General features: G+C 36.1%; 2 protein-coding genes across 2 annotated transcripts in view; one reads left to right on the forward strand and one right to left on the reverse strand.

The window, feature by feature from the left end:
• Window positions 1-16,284: 16,284 nt before the first annotated feature.
• Window positions 16,285-27,527, forward strand: part of LOC140166876 (short transient receptor potential channel 5-like) — a 45,831-nt gene continuing 34,588 nt past the window's right edge. The window contains exons 1-2 of the mRNA XM_072190364.1: window positions 16,285-16,499; window positions 26,755-26,977. Of these exons, the coding sequence (XP_072046465.1) occupies window positions 26,824-26,977 (154 nt within the window). The 5' untranslated portion in view covers window positions 16,285-16,499; window positions 26,755-26,823. The remainder of the gene's footprint in view (window positions 16,500-26,754; window positions 26,978-27,527) is intronic.
• On the reverse strand, window positions 19,402-20,202 carry LOC140166875 (uncharacterized). Its single transcript, XM_072190362.1, has one exon. The coding sequence runs from the start codon at window positions 20,200-20,202 to the stop codon at window positions 19,402-19,404; it is 801 nt and encodes a 266-aa protein (XP_072046463.1).

Below are 27,527 nucleotides of genomic sequence, written 5' to 3' on the forward strand. Positions count from 1 at the left end.
CACATATCTTCTTCCTGTCATTCTTTGTCATTGCCCAGGATTTGCATCCGTATGTAGCAATTGAGAAGACTGTTGCACGAAGTAACCGTACCTTGAGGTTCATTGATAAACCATGGTCATCCAGATCTTTGACATTCTCTGAGTTGTTGTCCTTGCCATAGCTAATCTTCTTTTGATCTCAGATGTGCTATCACCGGCACCTTGTTGTCTATCATTGAACTCAGGTATTCAAATTGCTTAACCTCCTCGATCTTTTGACCATCTATCAAAAAGGTCCTCTCCAGTTCCATTTCTATCAATAACCATTCCTTTAGTCTTCTTGGCATTTAGAAGAAGGCCTTTCTCCTCACTGGCTACCTTGATGCATTTCAAAAGGGCCAGCAGTTCCCCTCTACTGCTGCATATTAGGGTGGTATCATCAGCAGAGCGTAGATTTGTGATACTTCTACCGCCAAATTTGACTTCACCAGTAAACCCGTCTATAGCTTCTCTCATGATGTCTTCTGAATAAATGTAACACAGGTTTGGTGACAATATGCAACCATGTCTCCAAAGTGGTCTCAGCCCTCTTCCAATCTTGAATCATTCAGTATCTCCATTACTTTTCCTGACTGCAGATTCCTCATATAGTTGACTAATGACTAATAAGATCAATAATGTGACCAGGGATTCCCATCCTTCTCATTGTCTTCCACAATTGGGGATGGCGGACACAGTCAAAGGCCTTGATGTAGTCAATGAAGCACATTATAGAGTGGTAGTCTGTGATCTTTACACTTCTCAATTATATTCCTGGTAGAGGATAGTAAAAGCAAAAATTCCTATTGTTTTATCTCTCATTTGCCCATAAAGCATACTTTTGACTCAAACCGGATATTTTGTTCATGTTGTTCAGCAAAACCAATGGAGGTGATCCTCTAAGTTTTCCGATAAAATAGTTTATTAAAAAAAAAATAAGTAAAAATGTTTATCAAAACAACAAAGGTTAGATAAAATAATTTACGGGGATAATTACTGTATCATCTAGGTCTGATTTTCGAAGAAAATGCACTGGATTCGATTATGGGTATAAAAGTTGATATTTGTACTTCAATTGTATAAATGAACACAATTTTATTCTGTGTACAATCCAGTTGCCCTATGATAAAGGAACTAAATCAAATCCACTAATCCGTCCAATTTATCGCCTGCTGATCCCCTATCGATAGCGGTGTCAAGATGCACGGTTCGAAAAGTGTGCCAGCAGTTTCCATATTAAAAATAACATTATTTATATCTTTTTTCGTAGCAAAATCCAATAATATAAGTTTAATTAAAAAACAAAACGCATTCTGCATTCGTTTTTTGAAACTACTGCGTTTTTATTAGCCTTACGTACACGCATTAACAGAGTTAACGAATACAATATTTTGGTAGCAAATTAGCTTTACGTTTAGTTTAATAATAAAATCATTGAATAATGGTGATTACAAATAAATATCACGAGTCATTTGATTTATTCTATTGTTAAATTTGTGTACTGATTAACACATAGGCATACTTAGCTTAACATTAAATCTACACAGACGACTTTAAACAACATTTTTTATGTTCATACACTGCAACTTTAATGGTCAATTATTTTGTTTGGCAGGTACTCATATTTGTTGGTCAAGAACTCTTTCAGTTTTTGCTGCAGCGGAGTCGACAAATGTTGGCCTTTTGGTTACCACTGGATATCTGGATGGTCTGAAAGTCGTTGGGTAAAGCATTTACTCACAGAGTTGGTGAATATTGTCACCAAACAAAGGCACGCCGCGGCGTAGCAGATATCCCGGGTACGAAATTTGACACGTTGCAAAATAACATCTTTTTAATGGATGCAAGAAAGTTGCATCAGCCACATACGACTTTCTTGCATTTAACAAGAATCAAATATGCAGATACACAATTTTGTATTTGTATTAATACATATATATTAAGGTGAAGTTACACAATTTAATTTTTGTTTATAACAAGTGCACTCTTATTTCAGAAGATAAGATTGCGCTGTTTATGAAAATATTTGACGATTGCACAAAATTGTTTTCATTTTAAACCGTTAAGTATGAAAGACCCTTCAACCTTTTACACGTTAAAGCATTTAAGCAACGGGTTAGTTACGGAAACATTCAAGCTGTTTAAAGACACAATGTCAACGACAATTTTTAGAATGTTAATATTTTGATCTCGTGATGGGGTGCAATCAATCTGAAATAACCAAACTACGGTTGTAATAACATTAATATGTTGAAAAAACATGATTTGTGATAGATAATTTTTCATCACTACTCTAAAAGTTTGGGCTATTTTTGTGTGAATTCCTTTTTATTGCAAGCTCATTCTGAAACTAGACACAATAATAGTCTAATTTATATAGCTGCAAAAGCCTGCAATCGTAATAAAGGAATATTAATTTACTTACAACTGTGATCCTGATTACCATGTTGTGACAACAATTACAAGTGATTAGCGCTTTGAATCCCCAGGTAAAGGTTCTTTGTATTAATTTTCTTCTTTCTTCCTTCCTTCCATTTTCTTTCTCTTTCTTTCTTTTCTTTTCTTTTCTTTTCTTTTCTTTTCTTTTCTTTTCTTTTCTTTTCTTTTCTTTTCTTTTCTTTTCTTTTCTTTTCTTTTCTTTTCTTTTCTTTTCTTTTTTTCTTTTCTTTTCTTTTCTTTTCTTTTCTTTTCTTTTCTTTTCTTTTCTTTTCTTTTCTTTTCTTTTCTTTCTGTTTCTCTCGTTGATGATAGATTCAAACCACAGTGCTGCCGTCTGCCTTCTATTTAACAATGTGCTCTATAAATTAAACATTAAGATTACCACGAATTTTAGATGGTGAATCCACCATGAACACATAAGAAAGATGCCAATGATGATCGGTCTCACAGTATCGAACATCATCAATTTTCTTATTACAAATTGCACAATGTGGATTTTTGTAGAATATTATATTTGGGTTTATGCCGTGAAATAAACGTCTGTCATTTCCACATGCAACAGTTGCTTGATAACTTTCACAAAGGGTTTTAATCAACGTGTTGTTATTATTCTGTTGACATTGACTTCGGTTTGAAAAACCACAAAACCTCAGTTTATAATTAGCATATACTGAGTCTTGGACACCAAAGTAATCATAGAATAATTCAGGAGGTATATTCATAATCTTGGGTTCATTTATACGAAGCAATTCAAGCTCAGATAAGTCAACCCGATTGCATATAGCGCAATAAATATTCTTAATTAAAAGATCACTCGGCACGTCTATCACGGGCCAACCTAACGATAAGGACATATTTTTATCATGATCATAGGTAAATTCACATTGTTCTTTGATAAATTCATTTTTCCAAGTTGGAGAGCATTTAGTTACCATTACATTATTAATATATTTGGATAATCTGAAAAGATGTGTGCACGACGATAGATGGTAATCTCTTACCTCCTGCTGAATGGTGGAATTACCTTTTGGGTCACCATCATGTTGAGAGCAAACACTATCGTAGTCAAAGCAACAGTCCCAAAACACTTTACACATAGAATCACAAAAACAACGGTATACGTCACCATAAACTCTTTCTTCACCACAACTTCCGAGACAACTGTGTTCACCTTCTAGCAAACGAATACTTTCGCCTTTTATGAATGCCTCTACATAAAAAAAAAACCCGATAATAACAATAAAGGTAATAATATAGAAAAGCGGAATATGGAATAATAATAATAATAAAATGATATAAATAATAATAATAATAATAACAATAATAATGATAATAATAATAATAATAATAATAATAATAATAAAATAATAATAACAATAATAATAATAATAATAATAATAATAATAATAATATAATAATAATAATTTTAAAAAAGTCCACTTCTTATGAGTCAATTCATTCCAGTGATATCATAATTCGAAACGATTTTATTTTGACAATAGAGTAAATAGATATCTTAAGTTAAAAAATTTGTCATATTTACCTTCGTGGCAAAAAACTTCGACAGCATAAATTTCTGCATCTGTATCTATATCACGACAGTCGCTGACATTTTGGTATAGATAGCTTAATAGCGATTTTTCATCTCTGTCATATTCAGCGAAAAGAAAAAGTTGCGAATTTTCGTAAACTATTTCTTCATTAACGTCAATAGTATTTTCATTCAGTGTAACTAAAGGGGTGATAACGTCACATAGAAGATCCAAATTCTCTCTTACAGATGCTGATAAACAGGTTTCAATCCACTTTGTACCGTTTAGCAGGACCTCTGGCTTGCCCGTAAACAGACGACTTCTTCCAGTACCTTTCCATCCTTTCGCGTCAAACCTTACACGTCGGATCCTGCTTTGGTTTATGAACCGAATAGCTGAAACATACATGACATAAACTTTGTAGTTTACTATCGTAATTCAAGTTTCATTTGAGGACAGGACCTCTTGAATTTCACTCAACTTGCAATTTTGTTTTCTTTTTTGGAAACTTTATATAAACATGGTAAAATTTGTATCTTCAATGTGTTTTTTTTAATCATTGTAACATATCAATGATTGTCTTCATATTGTGTTGTGACCTTTTGCTGGTTTTATACCGGTAATGCCCTCTTAACGACCCCAATTCTGTGTGCACCCTATAAACACTGGATATAGCCGATTCTTATGTGCAAGTGACGTCATTGTAGGATGTTGTATGTAGGAAGAAAGCATTTTTAGCTCAATTCACAATTGTGGCCTATTTGACCCCTCGGTGACCTTTAACCCATTAAAAGTCAGGTGACATGTCCCGGTGACATGTATGGTTGTGGTTAATGATGCTTGTGACCAAGTTAGGTCAAAATCGGTCGAAGCATGTCTGAGCTAGAGCAAAAAATGTTGCCAGAAAGAAGAATCGGATAGCATAACAATAATTAGCGGGGGTGTAAAACCCCCAGCTAGGTAAAGAAAGAAAGGAAGAAAGAAAGAAGAACTAGGGATAATTTGCGCTCACAGAGCGCAGACAATCGCAAGGCATGTAACCCTTTAATGACCTTTTGACCTGACCTTTGACCTTAAGGTTTCCCGGGTCACGAGGTTTGTTGTCACCGAAATAGAACTCCCGTACCCCTTACAAAAAATGAAATTACGGTATAAAATTTGACCCCAGATAACCTTTGACCTGACCCTTGCAAAGTGTTCCAACATATTCCCCTGGTCATTAAGTTTGTTGTCACCGAGTTTGAGCATCGTACCCCTTACCGATGTAAAATAAATGCATTTCTAAAATTTGACCACTGCATGACCTTTGACCTGACCCCTGCAGAATTTGCTAGACCTAAATGCGTATACTCGCAATGTTAATGTTGTGAACAAGATGGAAATATGACAACGAAATTGACATTAAAATATCTTATAAGACTAAGGTTCGCAAGGACCACGCACGTTTTAAGTAACTTCTACAAAACAGATCAAAATAATTGTTGACTTCATGCTCACGGTCCCATCCTCGGGTGTTCCCAACATAAGGCACAGCCAGGGGTGCCATCAAATTTGAAACCTGCTTTGCGAAAATCAGGTTTTTTGAAAAGATACTTCTACAGTCTAGGTTCTACAAAACATAGTTAATTAAGAGAGGATTTAGCCTTTACAATTATCATACCAAGTACACTTGTAATGAACATCTCTTCCCTATCGAGTAAATCACTGCACTGTTTGTTATGATTATTCCCCAATTGTGACCCATGTATTATTAGCCAGACCAAAAGATATGTATTGAATATCTTTGGTCTAATTAGCTTTGGGTCTAATAAACTCATACTAATAATATGTACGCTTACTAAATCCATCCTCCTCCCCAATTAAGTAAATTTTCATGATGAGGTTGTTTTTGTTGGCTAAATGAACTTACCTCCATCGCTCACATCGTTTGGTGTGAAACATATTACGAGCTCCCAGAAACAGATAATAATGATGAGAACCGATGATATATGACGAATCGGAAGAGACATATTTGTTGTTTATGAGAAATAAAATGCCATTTCGCTTTTATTTAAATAATTTCCTTTAGTGAAATAAAGTTGATTGCGTTTTATCGCAGCTGGTGACGTCTTTACAAGATAAAAAACAACTGGCATCTATCGAAATTTATTTTCGGCGCATTGCTTTTAAGTGGTGTCAATTAAACTTTGCTTACCAATACCAAGCGGCTTGCATTATGTATAAGATGATGTTTTTGATAGAGCGTGCAGCTTTCAAGTGGTTTGTATTAAACAATGCTTTAAACCAATTCAAATCGCTTGTATTGTGTATATAAATAAATTTATATTTACGAGGGTTGAGATGAACAGGGTCATTTGAAAACGTTTTTCAATACGGAATAAATCCCAAAACACGCTATTATTTCATTTTGGACAAAATTAAGTCTATTTTTCTAAACAAAATCAAAGAAAATTCAAAAGGTGTATGTAGTAATGAAAACAAAAGTGCAAATGTTCGTTATTTTCAAAATTACACCATGGACATAAATATCAATCTCCTAGTTTGCATATAGCCGTAATTCCTCCAGCGTCCTGTGATTGGTCCTTTAGTTATCTATATTTATATCTATCTGTGAGTTTTGATTACGCCTAGTGCATGTAGTGATGAGAAACTTTCATAAATCATGCTGTTTTGTCAAAATAAATGTTGCAACTCTCATTTGTTATTTCATGTTGATTGCACCACATCAAAATATTAACATTATAAAAATTTCCATTGACCATGCTCGCAAAATGTCCCTTTAAATAACTAGGTTTTTTCCTGTAACTAAAGTCTTTCACTTGTGAAAAGTTAGCGGATCTTATACTTCTCTGTTTAAACTTGTTAAACCAAATTGTTTAAAAGAAAATGTGTGAATTTAAACAGATATTGCCTAAAATGCTTGATATCGGTATTGTCTATTGTCTTTAAAAACTTTTCATTTTTCATTTTTGCAGGAATCTGTTATGCTAGATGGATTCCTTGCGTCATCATTACTTTTAATGCACATGTATAATAAAAAGACGACATCTAAATTACGGGCAAAAGGCGTCTTTAATCTTAAATATGAAAGGTTCAAATTTTCAATTGATCGTCGGTTTTTCATCCCAGCTGCATACACTTTCAGTATATATCAAAAATTTTAAAATATCAAATTTTAATAATTTGTCATAAAATTACTACAGGGTGTCCCAAAAAAAAGAGGCCCCTAATTGCGCCCTCTTTTTCGCCTATTTCTGAAAAATTGATCAAATATATTTTGGTATGTAAAGAAACCTTTATTCGTTAGCTTAAATAAACCAAAACAATTATATTAATCGGCTCACAACTTTTGAAGATATGCTCTTTTAAAGAAATGTACCCGTTTTTCACTCTGTCCACGGAGAAGGTTTCGCTACTTCAAAGATTGAAAAGGAGTACACATACCATGCATGAATATCAAACATTCCTCAATGATAACTTTATAAAATAACTTTATTTATGGAATGGGCTTTACAAGTGGGTTTATGGGCAATGTATTTTGTTAATAGTGTCATTAATTTGTGGGTAAAATGGATGCCGAATGGGACTTCTTTTGCTTTACTTGCAATTACTTATTTTTTCTTGGTTATTTATGCCTGTTTGTTTTATTATGTTTCTTACTTTCTTACTTTGTTGTTTCTTGCTTTCTTTTTTTTCATTTACAACATAAGTCATTTCTCTTTTTAGGATAAAAGGTAGCCCTAAAAGGCTGTTTGGTTTGTCTTTAGTTCTTCTGAAGTGAGTTTACTGTGCTGCTCTGCCCTCTACCTGGTTGCCTCCTTGGCGAATACAGGTTTCAGCCCTGGTCCTCATTTCATCAATTGCGTTGCGTACCATCCTTGTGCGCCGGATACTTGCGAATGCATTCAGTAATACGTTTACGAAAATCTTAATAGTGGATTTTGCCACAAAGGAAAAAATCAAGTGGTGTGAGGTCGTGCAGGCCACTCCATAGCATGAGCCATCCCAACCGCTCTGTTTGCTATCCGTGGACAGAGTGAAAAACGAGTACTTTTATTCAAAAGGGCATATCTTCAAAAGTTGTGAGCCGATTGAAATAATTGTTTTGGTTTATTAAAGCTAACGAATAAAGGTTTCTTTACATACCAAAATATATTTAATCAACTTTTCAGAAATAGGAGAAAAAGAGGGCAAATTGAGGGGCCTCTTTTTTTGGGACACGCTGTATTTCAGACTGTTGCTATTTGGTAGTTCATAGCATCTTGCGAATGGTAGTGAGCTTTGGCAAAAATTGCCTTCATTATTTCATGGCGAGCGTGTAGAAGAATTCAAATATCACAGATATACTTTTGTAGGTCCTGTTGTTCTTGAGTTATGTTGCAAAGAGGGCTGAAACAACATCACCTTTGTAAAATGTAGGCCTACATAACTCATTATTAACACTAAATCAAGTATACGATTTGTAGAATTAACTTTTTCAAAACATCAATGTGTTATTTTTCAATAATAATATTAATTTAGATAATGGAAATCGACCTTTTTGGCTGCTTCGACCAACAATACATAGTTACCCCTTATAACTCCAAAACCCTTTTAGGCTTAAAAAGGGCTATGTCTCAAAGCCGCATTGTTCAGGTATAAAACAATTGATGTCTGTAGTTTAAATGTGAAAAGCAACCACAATATTATGCTGTCTAATTTTGAACATTCGAAAATGATATCATATTCAAAATTGAGTTTTTAACAATCTAAAAAAAAGAAGAAAATCTGCATTCGCTTTTGAATTTGCCATGGGCTTTGAGGTATAGCTGTTTTTTTGTAGCCTTAAATTATATATAGTCACTTCTGGTCGCGGGTTTGAGAGAATGAATCCATTTTTTTATAAACTATTATCACCATTTATGTTTTCTTTTACAAACTTGATTGCAAAAATATAAATGTTGCTTTAACATTATCTTGGGTAAAAACCCACAAAGACTCTAAGTCGCCTAACGTTACTCTTTGCCAATTGCTTTTCTGGCAATATGACGCCACCTCTTCAATGCCGGTGACACTGGACCTCTTTTACGTTCTTTTACATAACTAAAAGCCATCTTCAATACAAGTTTTACCGCTTTTTCTTTTCGGTCTTCTTCTTTCTTCTTATTATCCAAAAAGCATTAAATGCTTGCACTTTAGAAAACACACCAGCTTTTCTACCATCGTCGAGTTCTTTTTTAGGATCCACACATTTTTCGCCTTGTATCCGTTCTAAATCACGCCCTCTTATAACACGCGAAGCATGAAGATGCATTTTCAGCTGTTCCTTATCGCGATCTAACCCAGGTGGTTTGCCGGAAGTGTTACCGCTTCGCCATTTACTAGCAATTTTGGATTGAACTCGTTTAACGTCAAGTTTTGGCGTGGTTCTTAGAGGCTTACCTTCATCTTCGGAGTCTGAATCGTGGATTTTTACACTTTTAGAGAAACTCAGATTAGACGACGAGTCAACAACTGGCCTCATTAGAAGACGGGTTCCTAATGTAGAGGTTTGTTTCGGGGACGTTAGGTTGTCAGTCACAAAGGCGCGTAAACGAACAGACCCGCGTCGCTTGCTACTTTGGGCGCTTGTTTCTCCATCCAAATCTGAATATGATATCCCCGTTTTGGTATGAGCTCTTCCGTGTGAATTAATTCCGGCTACAGTTTCAGCACTTTTGCTTAAAAGTCGGGAAACCGATGCGGAAAGCAGACTATCCCGCCTACGTTTCAGGATCAGATCATCTTTACTATACTTCTTTACAGCTTTCCGAACATCGGGGATTTTATTTGGTGTAAGAGAGGACAGTCTATTATGTTGAGTAGCCAGTAGTCCTAAATCACCACCTTGTTCATTGTGTCCTGTTTCATGTTTAAATGATTCTGTATGTTTGCCATTATTTGCGTTTTGGATACTTGCTTCGTGGTCTATTTCAATAGTCACTCTTTTCGTAGTTGCATTTGAATGGGGTTGACTTTTCAAAGCAGATTTAAGCCATAATTGACGTGTATTTGAGTTTGAAATTGTGGTTTTCTCTACGACCTTAACATGTTTTGTTTCATCAATATGGCTATAATCAACTTGCGCAGTTTTAGGAGTCGGCTGCAAATGTTCTTGCGAAGCATTACAACGGTTAGTTTCTTCATGTTGTACATTATGTACTATACCAAGATCTTCTGTTGAAAACGTTCGTTTGGTGTGTTCTACTTCGCTAGCAGAGTATGGCCTGTAAATGTCTTCATTATCTTTCAAATCTTTCAAACTTGACTGTTTAATAGATAAACCAGTGCCTATTTCAACGCTGTGTGGTCTAAGTACCATTGCTGGTGTTTTTAAGCGTACCATTTTGGGAGGTGACTTATTGTATTTTCGTGAACCTGTGAACAATAATGCACTTCTATTGTGTTTCAGTCCAGAAGATGAAGGTCTATTTGCCGTAATGACTTTATCAGATGAAACAGTATGAGTTAATCCAGAAGACGAAGTTCCAAAGCTTGAAGACTTCGTAGCGCCATTCTTCTTTTTTACCGATTGCGGTCTGGAGTTCAAAGTACTAACAGCAGATAACGAATTATACTCCCAGTATAGTCCTTCGTCCAGCAGGTTATTACTGTCTGCAGATGGCAAACCTTCTTCGCTATTACCAGTAGTTTTACGAACCTTTTGTATCTCAGCACGGATCGTTCTTATTTCTCGATTGATGGCATAAGTGTTCATTCCGAGTCTCTTTTCAAGATTGTGAAGTTCATGATTAAGTTCAACCTCTATTTTCTTATTCTTAGAGTTGGCATAACATGAGAACATACTGCTCTGTCGTGACATATCTTTTAACGAGCTCTGCATCTTGGCTTCGTTGATATTTCAAAAAAACGTTGGTAGGTCACCATAGCCAATACTGAAAAATGAGAAAAATGAAGTCCAAAGATTTAATGGTGTATCATTGTTGTCACAGCGCCTATAAATAACTTTTATGATAAATTAAATCTTATAATCAAGAACATGAAGAAATGAAGGTGTGAAATCAAATTACACACCCAGGATAACCATGATAACACATAAGACACTCAACCAATTGTCATAATTATGCGCATAATTCTTAAGCACATTTTAAACATGGTAAATGGCTTTGAAACATAACATACATTTTCTAGTTTATTTTACACTGTATTTTCAACTAATAGAAAATAGAACAACTATGAGCATGCAACATAGATTCTGTGTATAAGTACATTTAAAAACATTTGTTTGGTGTATTCGCATCTCTTACATCACGGTATGTCGTGAACCAGTGGCACCAACTTTCCAGTTTTAAGTCAAACAAGTTGTTAAAGGTTAAGTAAAACTTAAAGGAGTATTTCGTGATCCTAGCATCCTCTATTTATGTCATTTTTTATTAGATATCCACGAAAAAAACCTATTCCCAAAATTTCAGTTGATTCCAATTTTGCGTTCGCGAGTTATGCATGATTATGTGTATTACACTGCTCCATAGACAATGCGTTGTAATTTCCCGACATCTTTGCTAAACGAATTAATCTGCAAGAAATATTTTGTACATAAACATTATGTAGCCAGAGGTTTCCAGTGATATAAAAATCTCAACTTTTTTTGAGAAAAGTGGGGGATGAGGCTGTGGATGGATCACGAAATGCCCTTTTAACTGTAGTTTACTATTTAATGCAAAGAAATATGTACTTACAATTATTAGTGCCTTGTCCACATCATCATAGGTGTATATAGTAGCTATATCTCACCATCAAAGAGCATTTATTTGTTTATCGTTCGTTTGAAGAACATCTAGAGAGAGAAAGTATGAGAGCCGAGCACACCTGCTTCCCTTTTCTTCGCTTATATATCTCCAATTATGAAGACCTGTCGCTGTGTATGTCCAAGTTCCATTAAACTTTAAGATCCCGACGATTCAACTCATTCCAATGGTACGAAACTAGTTTGAACTTTTATAGACGTCACTTACACCAAATAAGTGTATCCATTGCTAAAAGTCAACATATCTTTTTGTTTAAATCCTTAAACGAACCTCTTGCACACACAAACATTTTGCTACGTCGCTAATGATATGTTTTTCTATCTAATATTTAATTAGCTGTGTCATTTGGTTATGACGCACTAACTTGGTTATGCCATGCCATAATTGGGCTATGTCACGCAAACTTCACTTGAACATAGTCAACAAAACCATCATGATTTAATTTTATTAACACCACTTATGTATATAAAAAGTAAATATCTGTGATTGGAGAATATCGATTACGCACCCATATACGCTGGAGGTGTGACGAAAGGTGTCTAAAAGGTAAGCAAATAAAATGTGTGCGTAATGTTTCTTGTTCCCTTAAGTAGTGCAACATTTGCCTTTGTTCATTATTTGTTTTTAATTTCATAGCAACTAAATTCAAGTAAATGTCATTGATCGCTCTTAAAAGACTGGGTAAACACGGCACTATAATAATGTTCATTACTTATTTATGATGTTTTGCTGTTTGTTGTGCGCGAATTAGGAGCATTCGCGTATTCCTTGTGCCTGTGATATTGAAAATGAGCAAACATCGACATATGACATGTGTAATAAATTATAATTTCAATATATTATTGGACTAGTAAAAATAAGACTTAACTTATTAATGTTCCATTGTTCTTGAACCAAATTCTCATTAAATTATGATATATCGCAGTTGACTGCATGCATGCTAAAAATAAATAGAAACAACTTTGTATGGTAAATACAAGATGGATAGCTACAGGTTTAATAAAATAGTAGCCTCCCAGCAAACACAAAACGTTTTCGACATCATTCGCAAAATGTTATAAAAGGTGTCAGAAAGCGTTTAAATGTCGGGTTATATAAAGGTTATATGTGACGGGACACTACGAATCAGTCGTAAAGTCGGCCTCCGGTCAATTTTGTTTTATTTCCTTTTTAGAAAATATATATCATAAGCTTTAAAATAGTATATCATTTGACTTCAAACGATATCCAAAAGCGGGGCTATGGTTTGTTGAACTTTGCTCCTTCAACAAAATGGTAACCTTTTTTCGGTTCTACGTGTGTCTCTTTTTCTACATTGCTGGTAATAAAGTCATAATTGGCGGTCATTTCAAATCATCCCATTGTCATCAAATCGTCAACGAGGTTCAGGAATGTCCTCTAATTGTTATTGTTGGTTATACACACCTAGACAAAATACAATGCAATTGTAACCAACCACTTGAACAGGATTTAGCCAAAGCAAACAAAGATTGAGGGCACGGTGGCTCAGTGGTTACGGCCTTGGACTCATAATCTGAGAGCTTGCTTGATGTGCATGGGTTCGAGTCCCCGTCCCACCACCGTGTTGCGCCCTTGAGCAAGGCGCTTTGCCTCGCTTGCCTCACCCCACCCAGGTGCAATGGGAAGCTGTTAGGGGTTGTCACAGTCGTTGTACTGATGAACCCTGCGCCATTTGTAGGCTGCAAACGTGGTTCCGACATATTCTAATGACGGCGGATAAATGTAAAGCGCTTTGAGGCTGTTTACGGCATAAAGCGCTATATAAATATCTACATTTATTTATTTATTTATTAGAGCTATTTAACGATTAGATTATTATCCTCTTCAGCAATAGGATTATTGATTGGTTTAAACGCTATCAAATGAGAAACATGTCGCGCCTAATTGAGACACCTATGAATACGACCTGCACGCACATTTTGCACTCTATCTCAGAACACAATTTGCCGAGTTTACGGCTCATTCGCAGTGTCCACTCACATATAAAGAGCTTATAAAGGGTACAAAACGTTTTCATAACATTCAAAAACATTTTGTGATAACTTACTGCAAATATTTTGACATAATGTTATTTAAGTTTTGACAAAATATTTGGCAAAAAATGTTTGCAATAACATTTTGAAAACATTTTAAAAATATCGTTGCCGTGTGTTTTCATACAAAAAAAAACACGTTTTCATGACCTTTATGTTACCCGACATTTAATGTTATTAAAATGTTTTTGCCTAAACCAAAACCCAAAATATAACATGTTTAAAACGTTTTTAAAACATTTTTGCGTTTGCTGGGCTAGTAACCATGGCCGTGTGTTACGATAAATGTGCAGAGGGTATTTAGTGCTGGCAAATTACCTTACTACCTGGAATTAGTGGTTTTTAATGAAAATACAGCCCTAATTTTCCCTTTTACTATTGGTACAATATATATACCTTTTCAAATCGATTCATTCCGATTAAACCCGAAGCATGAAATAATTTCCCGAACGTACGGGTATACATCGGTACCTCTTTCTTCAGCATCACTTGCAGTTCGGAGTTGGGAGTTCCAATGTGTAACATGAAAGACACGATCAATGACGGGCTACGTCTTGTGTAAGACATTGATGTTTACGTTGCCAAGTATAAGTGCCGAAAAATATCGAAAACTTCAAAATGTTAGGTGTTTTATAAAACTTTATGTATAATCTTCAATACGAATGGTCAAGATTTTAACGTGATGGTTGGCTTTTCCTCCCGACTACATACACTTTTAGTACATATCATTGGATTTATAAAGTTTAATTCGACTTCGAGGATTGTTAAATGTAAAAAATATTAATTTTTAGTAATTTGTCATACAATTAGCATTATATCGCGAATTAAAAAAAAATCAAAATGATTTGATATCAAAAGGACATTCCTCGTATTTAGAATGCAATTTGGTGTGTTTGATGTGCTCTCATATCCCACAAAAAAACTGTGCAAAGGTAGGTGACCGAGCTCGTACGAAAATTAATATTGCTAGGCATTATATTTCAAGCAATGACATTGATACCATGCCTGTATTTATTCCTAATTAATTTCAACTTAGGTGTAAAATATCAAATGTTAGTCCCGGCAGTTCGTCTTCTTAAATGCATGTGCAAAATTTTAACACCTCATTGAAATTGGTTGAGAATTAATGAAACGGTGATCTGAAACCCAAGGAAGTAATGAAATCAAAAGTTGCATCTTCATGTTCCAATCAATGAAAGCACGTCGCTAGTTTTCTTGTTCGAGAACACTTTAATTAATAGGGCATGCAATGGAGCAAAACTGCAACCTTTGAATAATATTTGAACCTTCCTTGGGTTTTGGACCATCGTGTCTTTATTTCTTGGCCCATTTTAACGAATGAAAATCCGAGCTCAAAGATACAGCTATTGGCTACTGGTTTTAAATTGATTTTCACTCTAATCGAGTAAAAGAGAGTCACATATAATTCACTCTAAAAAAGATTGATTAGTTTTCACTCAATTAAGAGTGAATTACCACTTTTTTGGATTGAGAGTCATTTCATATCCAATCTTTTGAGAGTGGGTTTCAATCTTTTTAAGAGTGAGAAAGCACTCTTTTGAGTATTTTCACTCTTTACAAAGAGTGATTGTCACTCTTCAAGGACTGGTCCCTAGATTCACTCTTTGTAAGAGTGAAAATTCACTCTAAAAGAGTGAATTTGCACTCTTTTACATTAAAATTGCACATGGTATGATGTTGCCTGTATATTAAGCAAGGAAATAACCTCTTAGTATATGAAACACAGTGTAAAATAAATGACCGAAGGACCGAGCACTATGAGTCTGTAGGCAGTGCTTTTTAAAAATATATGCTTAAAAGCATATATTTTCAAAATCTTTTAAAAAAGCATTTTAACTTTAAAGGTTAATGCCCTGATTGAACTTGATCACACTGCCATCATATCAGTGAGTGAAATGCCTCATGTCGCGGGCATACACGTTTCGCGCACATCTGTGCGTTTCGTCCTATGTAGTGCATTTATTGCACATGATACGAGCTTAATTGATTTTTGTCATAATAAACTACAATTAATGTTATTACGGCATGTACGAGGGGCCGCAATATTAAAAAATAATGAGGATATATTTTGTATCATATTGAGAGTGTCATGTTCACCTGTTTTGTGAGACCATTAACCTCCCGGGGGTCTTAGGGTAATGAGGATACGGGGATCTACAACAGATTCGGGGTGCTTTTTTTTTAGATTCGGGTATATTTTCAGCCATTTTGATAGCTTTAAATAACATTAAAATTGGGTTTAAGTACGGGTATTTTTTCCAAATTTTCTCTGAAGTATCAATATTTCAGCAAAAGTTTTTTAGCAAAATTGGTATAATTGGTCACTTTTTCGTCAAATTTTGGATAATGTCGGAGCACATCCCTACCTAAACCAAAGTTGAGAACCCCCGGGATATCACTTTAATATACCAGCATCGACAGTAACGTGTTTATGATCATGCATCTCGGATAACTTCCCAACACTGGACGGATGAAGTAATTTATTTCTGCAACAACCACTTTCAAGATGGGCAATAATGATTTGCAAGCAGAGTATCTTCATGCCGTATAGAAATGAACGATGTAGCCAAAGCGACTACTGTACTGCAATTGTCGCAACAAGAATCATCGGACACCACTTATTAAAGCCATTGCATATAAGCACATAGGTAAGTTCACTAAATGAACACCTAGGATGGGCGTGAGTTGTTAGAAAGTATGATGCAACTAAAATAACGGTCAAAATGGTCAGATATCTCTGCTATTGCCACCCATGTTATAAATACGTTTTCCCCCTTTCGGTTAAAGACTAGTATACAATATCAAATTTTTACCGGAATTTGTACTTTAACATAGTACATGCATTGAAAACAGAAAGGCAAAGAGGGAATTGACAGAGTATAATGTGACCCGGTATCAAATTGTGCTCCAACGAAGATTATGTGAAAACATTTTTAATATCTGGTACTTAGCAGGTTTAGTAACAGAGGCGTCACAGTGTGTTGTAACACTGAAAAAGAGAGTCCAGATACAATGTATTAATTTTCTCAATGAAGATGGCGACATTCGAATAATTATAATTTTGACACCTGACCATTTTGACATATAAGTGTATGTTATTTACTTATTAACTTGCTTACTTGACTCGCCTTTTGGTGTGAAATGGACAAAATAATATAAACAAATATTTCCCCATCCGGGATGACACTAAGCTTAAGATCCAAATCCGGGTCAGTATGACCCCATGAGTGGAATCAAATGAAAGAGACAAAAGTAAAGAATATGATAAAGATAATTGCCACACCAGGGGATCTGAATCAATATTCATATTTTGGGCCCTTCTACTTCAACTTCTACTTGGTTACTCGTCAAAGCCTTCTCAGCATCTAGACGAGGGTGCTGCCGACGATGGACGGCTCGTGCATGTGCCAAATATATACAGTCAAGGTGCAAGTAAAAACTGTGATGCCAACTACTCGGTGCTGACGGCTTCCTTGAACTGCTCCAAGGTGGGCAGCTCTATGGTGCTGGGAGGAAGCTCGTCCCAATCTTTCATGGTCCGGGGGAAGAAACTATACTTGTATGAATCTGAAGATGTGCTCAGTCTAGTGAATCTGTGCTGGTGTTGACTTCTGGTTGCTCTTCCTTTAGGCGTGATGTAGTCAGGAAGGGGAACAGCTACCTGATGGTTGAGGATATTGTACATTGTCACCAGGCGTGATTGTTTGCGCCGATCCTCAAGGGTTGGTAGTCCAATGTCAAGTCTCATAGCTGTGACGCTTGCTTCCCTTTGATAATTGCCAGTTATGAAGCGTACTGCCCTCCTTTGAATTTTCTCAATGCTGTCGATCTGGTTCTGCCGGTAAGAATCCCAAATTGTTGCCCCATATTCAAGCTGCGATCTGACTAAAGTTGTGTATGCTTGTTGCTTGATGGAGGAAGAACATCTGCCCAGATTTCGTCTGATGAAACCAAGGGTTCTGTTGGCTTTTGCTGTCATTGCCTTTATATGTGGTTTCCAGCTGAGTTTCTCATGGATCTCCACTCCTAGGTATGCTTGACTTGAAACTGTGGTGAGTACTTCTTCTCCCATGGTGTAATTAGAGATGATAGGCTGCTTCTTCCTATGTATGCGCATGGTGTGACATTTTTTCGCATTAAAGAGCATCTGCCACTTCTCAGTCCAGTTGCATAGGTTGCTTAGGTCATTTTGTAACACTCTGGTATCTTCTGCTGTATTGATCTTACGAAAGAGAAGACAATCATCAGCGAAGAGCTTGATGGATGAGTTGATATTCTTCCCGATGTCATTTATGTATAAGAGAAACATCAAGGGCCCCCAAGATTGTGCCTTGCGGTACTCCAGATTGAACGTGGATGGCACCTACGTTTCATTATCATTGAGGTATAGGACTTTTTATTTTTTCGGAGAAGAGCAGATAGGGCAACTACTTGATTATATTTCTACATGTTCATACTACATACTCTGAAAATTTTAGAAAATTCGCACGAGTCCGTTTTTTTAAATCACATTTTTGTTCCTAAAATGGGGGTAAGAGCGCCCTCAACGGGCACTCTCTCCATAGAGCTACATGTAAAGCCAGTTATAGACAAATGGTCCTAAAATAAAACGGACTCGTGCGAATTTCCTCAAATTTTGCATATGATGTAGATTTAACATCTGGAATGTAATGCAATTGATGTCGTTGCTGTTCTTCTAAATTCATTTTTAAAATGTCCGCCCAGACCAAGGTGATGGACTCGGATGCCTCTCCATCTACAACAACTCGTTGTGATCTTGTAGTGAGCCAGGTTGTTATCCATTTCTTGGTGTTGTCACGGATTCCGTAGTGGTCAATCTTTCCAAGGAGTCGCTGATGGGGCACAGTATCGAAGGCCTTGGAAAAATCGAGTATCAGCATATCGATTTGATGGTGATTATCCAACGCCCTCGCTATCTCCTCCATGGTGACTATCAACTGGGCCTCCGTTGAATGCTTCTGCCTAAATCCATGTTGGTAGTTTTGGAGCAGGTTGTGTGAGTCTATGTGGTCCATTATGGCATGGAAGATGATATGTTCCATTAACTTTGTAATCACGCAAGTCAACGATACTGCACGGTTGTTTGATGGGTTCATTTATTAGTTTTTCAAACAAAACATCATGTATAACCAAATTTTAGGCTTAAACAGCTAAAAGTGATATAGTGCTAATGTATACAGATGCTTTTGAGTCATTCTCAACTTTAATTTCACCTCTTTGACAAAATTATTCACTTTTATAGTATTTTTTAAAGCTTTTTCGGATATAAAATGTTTGTAATAATGCCAAAATTGGTGGCGCTATTTAGTTACTGGAAATTACCCTTTCAAGCTTTTAATACAAATAATTCCTTTTCATTGTTTGATAAAATATATTTATAAAATTTCCTTGTTGCTTGTTTCACCTATTCCAGCTGTTTTAATGGCGGTATTAATCACCTAACCCGTGCAAATAAAGAAATAAGATTTAGGATAAATAGCGCCATCTATAGTTTGCATTTAGTTAATAATGAAGCCAATTCTATATACATCAAACAGCCGTGACTGGGCGATAGTTAGCTGGTACATTACGATTGCCCTTCTTGAAAATAGCTACCACATTCGCAGAGAGCCAATCTTGCGGTAGGTTGCCAGTTTGGTAAGATTGGGTAAATATGACCTGCAGGACTGGTGCAATCTGCTGGGCTGCCTCTTTCAAGATGCGGATCGGGATAAGGTCTGGCCCTGAAGCTTTGGCTGGGTTTAATTCCCGCAGCAGTTTTTCTATGCCTTCAGTAGTGAACATTATATTGGGCATTGGTGGATAGCAATTTGTGGTTTCCTTTGGTATGTGTGATGTAAATACCGACTGATACTGTTCATTCAATCCGTTTGCCTTCATCTTGCTGTCTATCGCCGGCCCATTGTCAGTCTTCAATGTTGGTATACCATTGGTGTCCTTCTTCAAACTACTTATATACGACCAAAACTTCTTTGGTGTCTCTTTCAGTGAGTTGTCCAGGATTCTACCAACATACTTTTCATGAGATTTCTTCATCTCAGCTTTCACTTCCTTCCTCAACTTTCTAAAAGTTTCCCAGTCTTCCTCCGTTTGTGTCCTCTTTGCTTTGTTCCATTGTCTCTTTTTCTTTTTTATTAATCTTTTGATGGTGGTAGTCATCCAAGGCACATGTTGCCATGTTGATAACTGTTTTGTTGGGACATTATTGTCCATTGCCTTGAAAACTGCATTCTTAAGTGAATTCCAGTTGTCTTCAATGTTATTTTCCATTGGTTCAGATTCTAAAAAACAGTCCTTGAAATCCTCCATGTCTTTTCTGACTCCATCCATGTTCCCTTTCCTGAACTGATAAACAGTTCTTGGTTGCTTACGGCTTTACTTGACAGCAGTGTCAAGGTTCACAGAAACTGCATCGTGGTCACCAATTGCTGGGACTTCATATTCGTCCTTCAGTTGATCAGGAAGAGTTGTGAAGCACAATTCCAGGATATTGTCACCACGGGTAGGAACATGCTGGACTTGGGTTAGCATATTGTCATTTGCTATGTCTAGAAGAGTTTGATTAAGTTTCTTGCCATAGATGTCCAATTAATATCAGGTGTGTTGAAATCACCACCTATTATAATATTGGGTAGACAGTTTCTTCCAGTTAACTTTTTCAGAGCAATATCAAGTTCTTCAAGTGCCTTTGGGTCAGAATTTGTGGTTCTGTAAATTCAGTGCAACGTGTACTGACCGGCCAATCTAGGACAACACAGAGACTATTAATTAACACATCGGCCAAATTAACTTCGGTTTACCAACACACACACATTTGAAAGGTCGGTTAAGGGATCTGGAATGAGCGTTTTGAGCGTTTCGACAGTATTTTTTGTGGGACATGAGAGCACATCAGACATATCGATTTGTATTCTGAATACGAAGAATGTCCTTCTGATATCAAATAATTATCATTTTTTGAAATTCACGATATAATACAAGTTTTATGACAAATTATTAAAATTTGATATTTTTCACATTTTTGATATATAACAGTCCTCGAAGTAAATTTTATAAATCTAATGATATATTCTTAAATTCAACAACTCTTCCTATACCTTTGTACAGGAGCCAACCATTGTTAAACCGTGATGAACCCACACTTTTACTGTAGCGTATACGCGAACGCGAGCGAGACTACGCGTTACGCGAGAGCGCGTAAAATTCGTCATGCCTGGAACCTTTGTGCGTATGCCAGCTTACAAGTTGAATTCAGTATTTTTCAGGTAGCGGCTAAACATTGCCGTTTTATTCTGTAGTTTTATTGCTGATATCAAAAGAAAATCATCGAAGTTTTTGTAAGGCTGAGTGGCAATGATTAACTGACATTCCTCGTAAAATAATCGTGAATTATACGATATTTAGCTTCTTTTCGTTGTTGAAAGGATTCAATCATGTTTCACCATTGTTCATCACCGTTTAACAACTCGCGTCCGGCGCGTCTGCGAGGTTTACTTCGCTCGGGCAGCTAAAGCTGCCCTCGCGAAGTAAACAACGCAGACGACGCGGCCGCATCGTTGTTAAACGGTGATGAACAGCGGTGAAACATGATTGAATCCCTAAGTGTATGTAGCTGGGAGGAAAAGCCGATGATCAATTGAAAATTTTGACCTTTCATATTGAAGAAATAGATTTTTTTCCAAAAAAGACCTAATTTTTTTGGGTGTTTTGGAAAAAAAAATCCATATCTTCAATACGAAAGGTCAACATTTTCAATTGATCGTCGGCTTTTCATCCCACCTACATATACACTTTAACATGATTAAGTATAAATCATCAGATTTATAAAGTTTGCTTCGAGTACTGTTAAATATCAAAAATATCAATTTTTAATCATTTGCCATAAAATGTGTATTACATTGCGAATTTAAAAAAATCAAAATTATTTGATATCAGAATGACATTCTTCGTATTCAGAATGCAATTCGATATGTCTGATGTGCTCTAATGTCCCAAAATAAATACTGTCCAAACGTTCATACCCCATCCCTTAAGTCTATGCAATATTATGATCCATGTTTATACAGTCCACAGATCCTGGTGTACAGACTGACATCACAGACCCTAGAAAAAGTCTTTTTTTGCTTGGCTACAAGCCAAGCAATATTATCATTTGTTTGCGACCTCGACCTTTGACCTGAAGTAGGAAACTAGTCTTGTTAACATGCATTGCTTCATCCTCAGTAAAACAATGTTGTAGGATAATGCTCAAAATTTAAGTTGTGGGTTTGCAGGAGGCTAAAGAGTAGCCTCACTCCCCCATGACTCAATTCATTTAGCTATATATTCAGCAGTGAACTCTTTGACTTGACCATGTTAACCCAGAGATTAAATAGCAACCTCCCAGATAACCTTATTTCCCTCATAAAGCAGTGCTCAGTAGTGATTGTTTTTTGACCTGGAGAATGATAAGTTTTAATGACTGTTGACAGGTGTAACATGGAACTTGCTTCGGTTTCCAAGATAAATTTAACCAAATTATTATATTGTCCTTGGACATGGAACAATTGACCAAGAACAATTTTGGTGGTTAATGAACTTTCGCATCACAGTATACATGGTATTAGAGAGTGTAATATCACAGTCTATTCATGTGTTTTACTTCCATGGACTATGTCAGTCATGTTTGACGTTTGGGAGAATGGATAGCTACTGTTTTATAGGTAGGTGGGTATTTAGGTTGTGGGTTGGTAGTCTATGTTTATAGGTAGGTATATATGGCCTATAGGTAATGTAAGATAACAAGGCATAGGTCAGGTACTCCTAGATGGTAGTTGCTGTTGGAGCAGGTGTGTAAAGGGCCAGTGCTGACTTGGACTGATTGGATCAGATCGTTTCATATAACCGAGTATAGGCCAACTGCAATATGAGTTCTTGTAGTTTAGTATGTTCTTTGTATTTATTTTTTGATATATTTCATTCAGTTTGGGAATTCCAAGGCCAAGCTCTCCCTTTTAAAGGGATTTTTATCTAGGCTAGGGTCGGTGCTGACATTCAGCTTCTCCGTACTACAGCATATTTAGGCGTACGTGGGGTGTATATAAAAGTGCATTGGGTTAAGCCATAGTTAAACTTTAAAGTGTTGTTGTCTGTAGAGGGTGTCCCAGAAAAAATACAGAGTGAATGCATTTAGACATAGTTGAAAAATAGATATCAGAATCTCATAATTATAAAAAACCAGCGTATTGCCCATGTTATTCTGCATTTTATACTCGAATTTTGAATCGGTTGACGATGATTCATGCGTCAATTCACTTCATTCCTAGTTTGAAAGAAAGATCATGTAACACAATGCAAAGTTGTCACACTTAATGAGTGGTTATTATGTCAACGGGCTCTATATTTTTAGGGATTCAATCATGTTTCACCGATGTTCATCACCGTTTAACAACGATGCGGCCGCGTCGTCTGCGTGGTTTACTTCGCTCGGGCAGCTTTATTTTACGAGGAATGTCAGTTAATCATTGCCACTAAGCCTTACAAAAACTTCGATGATTTCTCTTTTGATATCAGCAATAAAACTACAGAATAAAACGGCAATGTTTAGCCGCTACCTGAAAAATACTGAATTCAACTTGTAAGCTGGCATACGCACAAAGGTTCCAGGCATGACGAATTTTACGCGCTCTCGCGTAACGCGTGGTCTCGCTCGCGTTCGCGTATACGCTACAGTAAAAGTGTGGGTTCATCACGGTTTAACAACGGTTGGCTCCTGTACAAAGGTATAGGAAGAGTTGTTGAATGTTTGATGAATACTTTTCGTTCTTCTCAATCAATCTTAGGTTTTGTTCAAATGTGAAAATGCTGCATGATATCAAAATTGTTATTGTACTTGAAAATATCTTTTTTTCGATAATGTTATTATTACATAAAGAGTTATTGTATACCTAATTCCAGCTGGTTAAGAGGTTTTTTTTCACACATTAATGTTTTTGGAATATTTCCAAGAAATAGTAATCAGCTACCTACGACTATATTTATGAATACGTATTTGTAAATACGCACGTGACCCATGGGCACGTCATACCAAGAATAACGGTGACCAAATCCTCATGCCGTTGAACACTATAACGAAAAGGATAGGAACTCTTTAGATAAATATCATCAAATTTAAGTATTAGTTGAATAGCAACATTATTACACATGGGGGAATTCCAAAGTTCAAAATTTCATTTGATCGTCGGCTTTTCATCTCAGCTACATTTTAAGTAAATATCATTGTTTACTTGCTTGTGGCCAGCAAACCGGGTTCTTTCCCTGATCTTTTGGCTTATTTTGGGAAGGTCTCCATAATATAGGTCTACATTTGTCATATGTTCCTTCCAATGCACATTCAGAACAGTTCTTAGCATGCGGGTGTAACAGCCATCCAGACCTTTTGCAAGTTTAGGGGTGATGATCCATGCTTCGCATCCATAAAGCAGCACCGACTCCACTGTGGCAGCATATCATTAGATTTAGAAAGTTTACTTTGAGGACTGTTAAATATCAAAAATGTAATTTTTTAATAATTTCCATACAATGTGTATAATAGCGGATTTCAAAAAATCTAAATTATTTGATATCAGAAGGAAATTCTTCGTATTCAGAATGCAATTCGATATGTTTGATCTGCTCTCATGTCCCACAAAAATACTGTCCAAACGTTCATACCCCACCCGTTCAATCTTTATTTATGTGTTTACCAGCTAAACACTTAGTGTCACAGCTAAACACTGTGTTCAATTTGTAAACACGTCACATCTCACATAAACCTATTTAGTTTCTACTAGCGGTCACCCGTCTTTCGCGCGGTCAGAGTCTTCCGCGGTTGGTAAATTTTGTATATTTTGTGTACATGTAAATGTTTTATTTAATGTGATTAAAGGTATGAGAGGAGATTATCATTTAGAGCTTAGAAGTATAATATTTAGTATATTTTCCATATAAATCAATGGCTTGAAATTGCAATTAGATCATGATCGAAGCAAGTCTTCTTGCCACCATATCATATCCACTGTGAGAAGTCTTGCCCCTGTGGGATGCTGGCGGCTCTGATATTTAAGATTTTTATGCATTTGTTTCTACAGTACTTTTGAGCCCATTTTGGACAAATTTGTTGTACCTTTTAGCTCATTTTTTTTAATTTTCATCCAAGTTTGTCCCCACCTTGAAATGTACCTTGCTGCCCCCGCCTCATGCAAAAGTCCTGGCTACATCACTGAGCAGATTAACACAATTTTATTCACATCCCTTTTGGCCCCCTGTGGCCTGCTGGGTGATCTGATATTTTAGATTTCTATGCATTTGTTGTACTTTTTATTTGTTAGCCCATTTTGGATAAATTTGTCGTACTCTTACCACTGTGCAGCTGTGTTTTTCTTAACCATGATCTGTTCATATGGGAAGTCTCAGTGAAATTGTTCAAAAGTCACCCATTTGGGTTACCAACAGGTTTGGCAATCCTGATTAATTTGTCCTTCAAAAGTTTCACTTACAAACTAATTCAATAAACAAACACTCTACTGTTGACTATAGGTTCTCCATAAAAACACAGAATACATGCTGATGTTGATAAATTAGTTGAATAAACAATAGATGTTAATTGAGTTTCTACTATGTCATGTAATAGTTGAGACTACAGGCATACTTCTACTGTGTCATGTAATAGTTGAGACTACAGGCATAATATCCTCACACCGCAGGCTATGTCACCATTAGTGTATTGTGTTGGCGTGAAAAGTTTTAGGATGCAGGTGCTCTGGTAGTGGCTTTGAAACTAATTAACATAATTGACACCCTTAACGTAAACAAAAACAAAATTGGACGTTTTATTGGGGTGCGGACAACTTTACTCTACGCAACGCAAAAAATCCGTTTTCCGAAATAATGTAAAACGTAGAAGTTTTTAGCCTTACCAAGTCGCCAAACTCAGTAATTTATTATAGATGGTCTATTGCCATTTGGTCTAATACCATTTGGTCTAATTCTAATTATTCAATTGGTCTATTACCAGAAAGGATAATTGCCATTTAGTCAAACCGCGTCACACATCCCCGATTTCTACAGTGTATTAAACATGATACGAGCTTGATTAATAATGTTGTCATAGTAAATTGCAATTAATACTTCTATGAAGGAAAGCAATTATAATGAAGATATATATATATATTATGCGCCATACCGTAAACGTTCGCCTAATATCGCACCTGGGCTCCTTTGCCTTTGGGTAAATTTCATGTACAAAATAGAGAGGTCCCTCTTCTAAAAATCCCAAGAAGAATTAATGGGAATGTGCCCTTATTTGCTGGTGGGATTTTTTTATGGGAGGGCACTTTTAGTTTGTTTCTAAAATTCCAGTTATGTCATTAGCGAACGTTTACGGTATTTTTTGGTAACAATTTATGAAGAAGATTGAATCGAGTGCAGTGTTTTGGGTCACAGAATAACTTCTCATAGGGAAACAAATGCGAACAAATTAGTTACCATTCGAAGCTGAATACTAAATATAAAAAAATCGAACAAAATCGCGCGATGCGCCAGAAAATTTCCAATTTGAAAGCTAAAATAGTCAAATATGGGGTTAATTTTTCTTGACAATATTTTTTTCACCCTTGACACGGATGACACCCTTGTTTTGTTTTTCTGGTCTGAGGTATAGAGCAATTTTTTTGTCAGGTGAAGCAAATTTTTTTAAAGTCCCCCTTAATATCAAATGGTGCGTCCCTAACGAGCCTGAGTTACAAAATTTGAACTAGCCTGAGCATAGATTAAAATTTAACTAGCCAACATAGGACGGCCTCTGTTGATTTTAAATTTAACTAGCTGAAAGCTATCTAGCTAAATATACATTTCTGATCACAGATACATTTCGGATAACTTCCCAACACTGGACGGATGAAGTAATTCATTGGTGCAAAAACCACTTTCAAGATGGGCAATAATAATTTGCAAGCAGAGTATCTTCATGCCGTAGAAATGAACGATGTAGCCAAAGTGACCACTGTACTACAATTGTCGCAACAAGAGGATATTGACTTGGATCATCAGAGGCCACTTATTACAGCCATTGCATCCAAGCACATTGGTAAGTTCACTGAATGAACACCTAGGATGGTATGATTGCATTTTGTTCCAGTTATCATGAATTAGAACTTCCAAAGTTTATACTGTTAGGAAGCATGATACAAATAAAATAACGGTCAAAAATGCTCAGATATCTCTGCTATTGCCACCCAGGTTATATAAAAAAACGTTTACCCCTTTTCGTTTCGGTTAAAGACTAGTATATAAATATACAATATCAGATTTTCACCGGAATGTGTACTTTAATAACATAGTACATGAATTGATATCAGAAAGGCAAAGAGGGGATTGTAGGGTACAATCTGTGCCATAACGAAGATTATAATTATGATAATATTTTAAAATTTCTGGTTTTTAGCATATTTAGTGTCAGAGGCGGCATCAAAACTGAAAATGATAGTAAATTTGACTCTTATATTAAGCAATTAGGCCTATTTTGACACAGAACAGTGTTCGATCGAATCAGTTTCTTTTTCTGAATAATGTTGACTGACCGGCCGATCCCAAACATCACATCACGGTCAATGACTTTCAGTTTGTAGGGATTTGAA

This window comes from Amphiura filiformis, chromosome 12 (assembly GCF_039555335.1).
Source record: "Amphiura filiformis chromosome 12, Afil_fr2py, whole genome shotgun sequence".
Lineage (NCBI taxonomy): Eukaryota > Metazoa > Echinodermata > Ophiuroidea > Amphilepidida > Amphiuridae > Amphiura > Amphiura filiformis.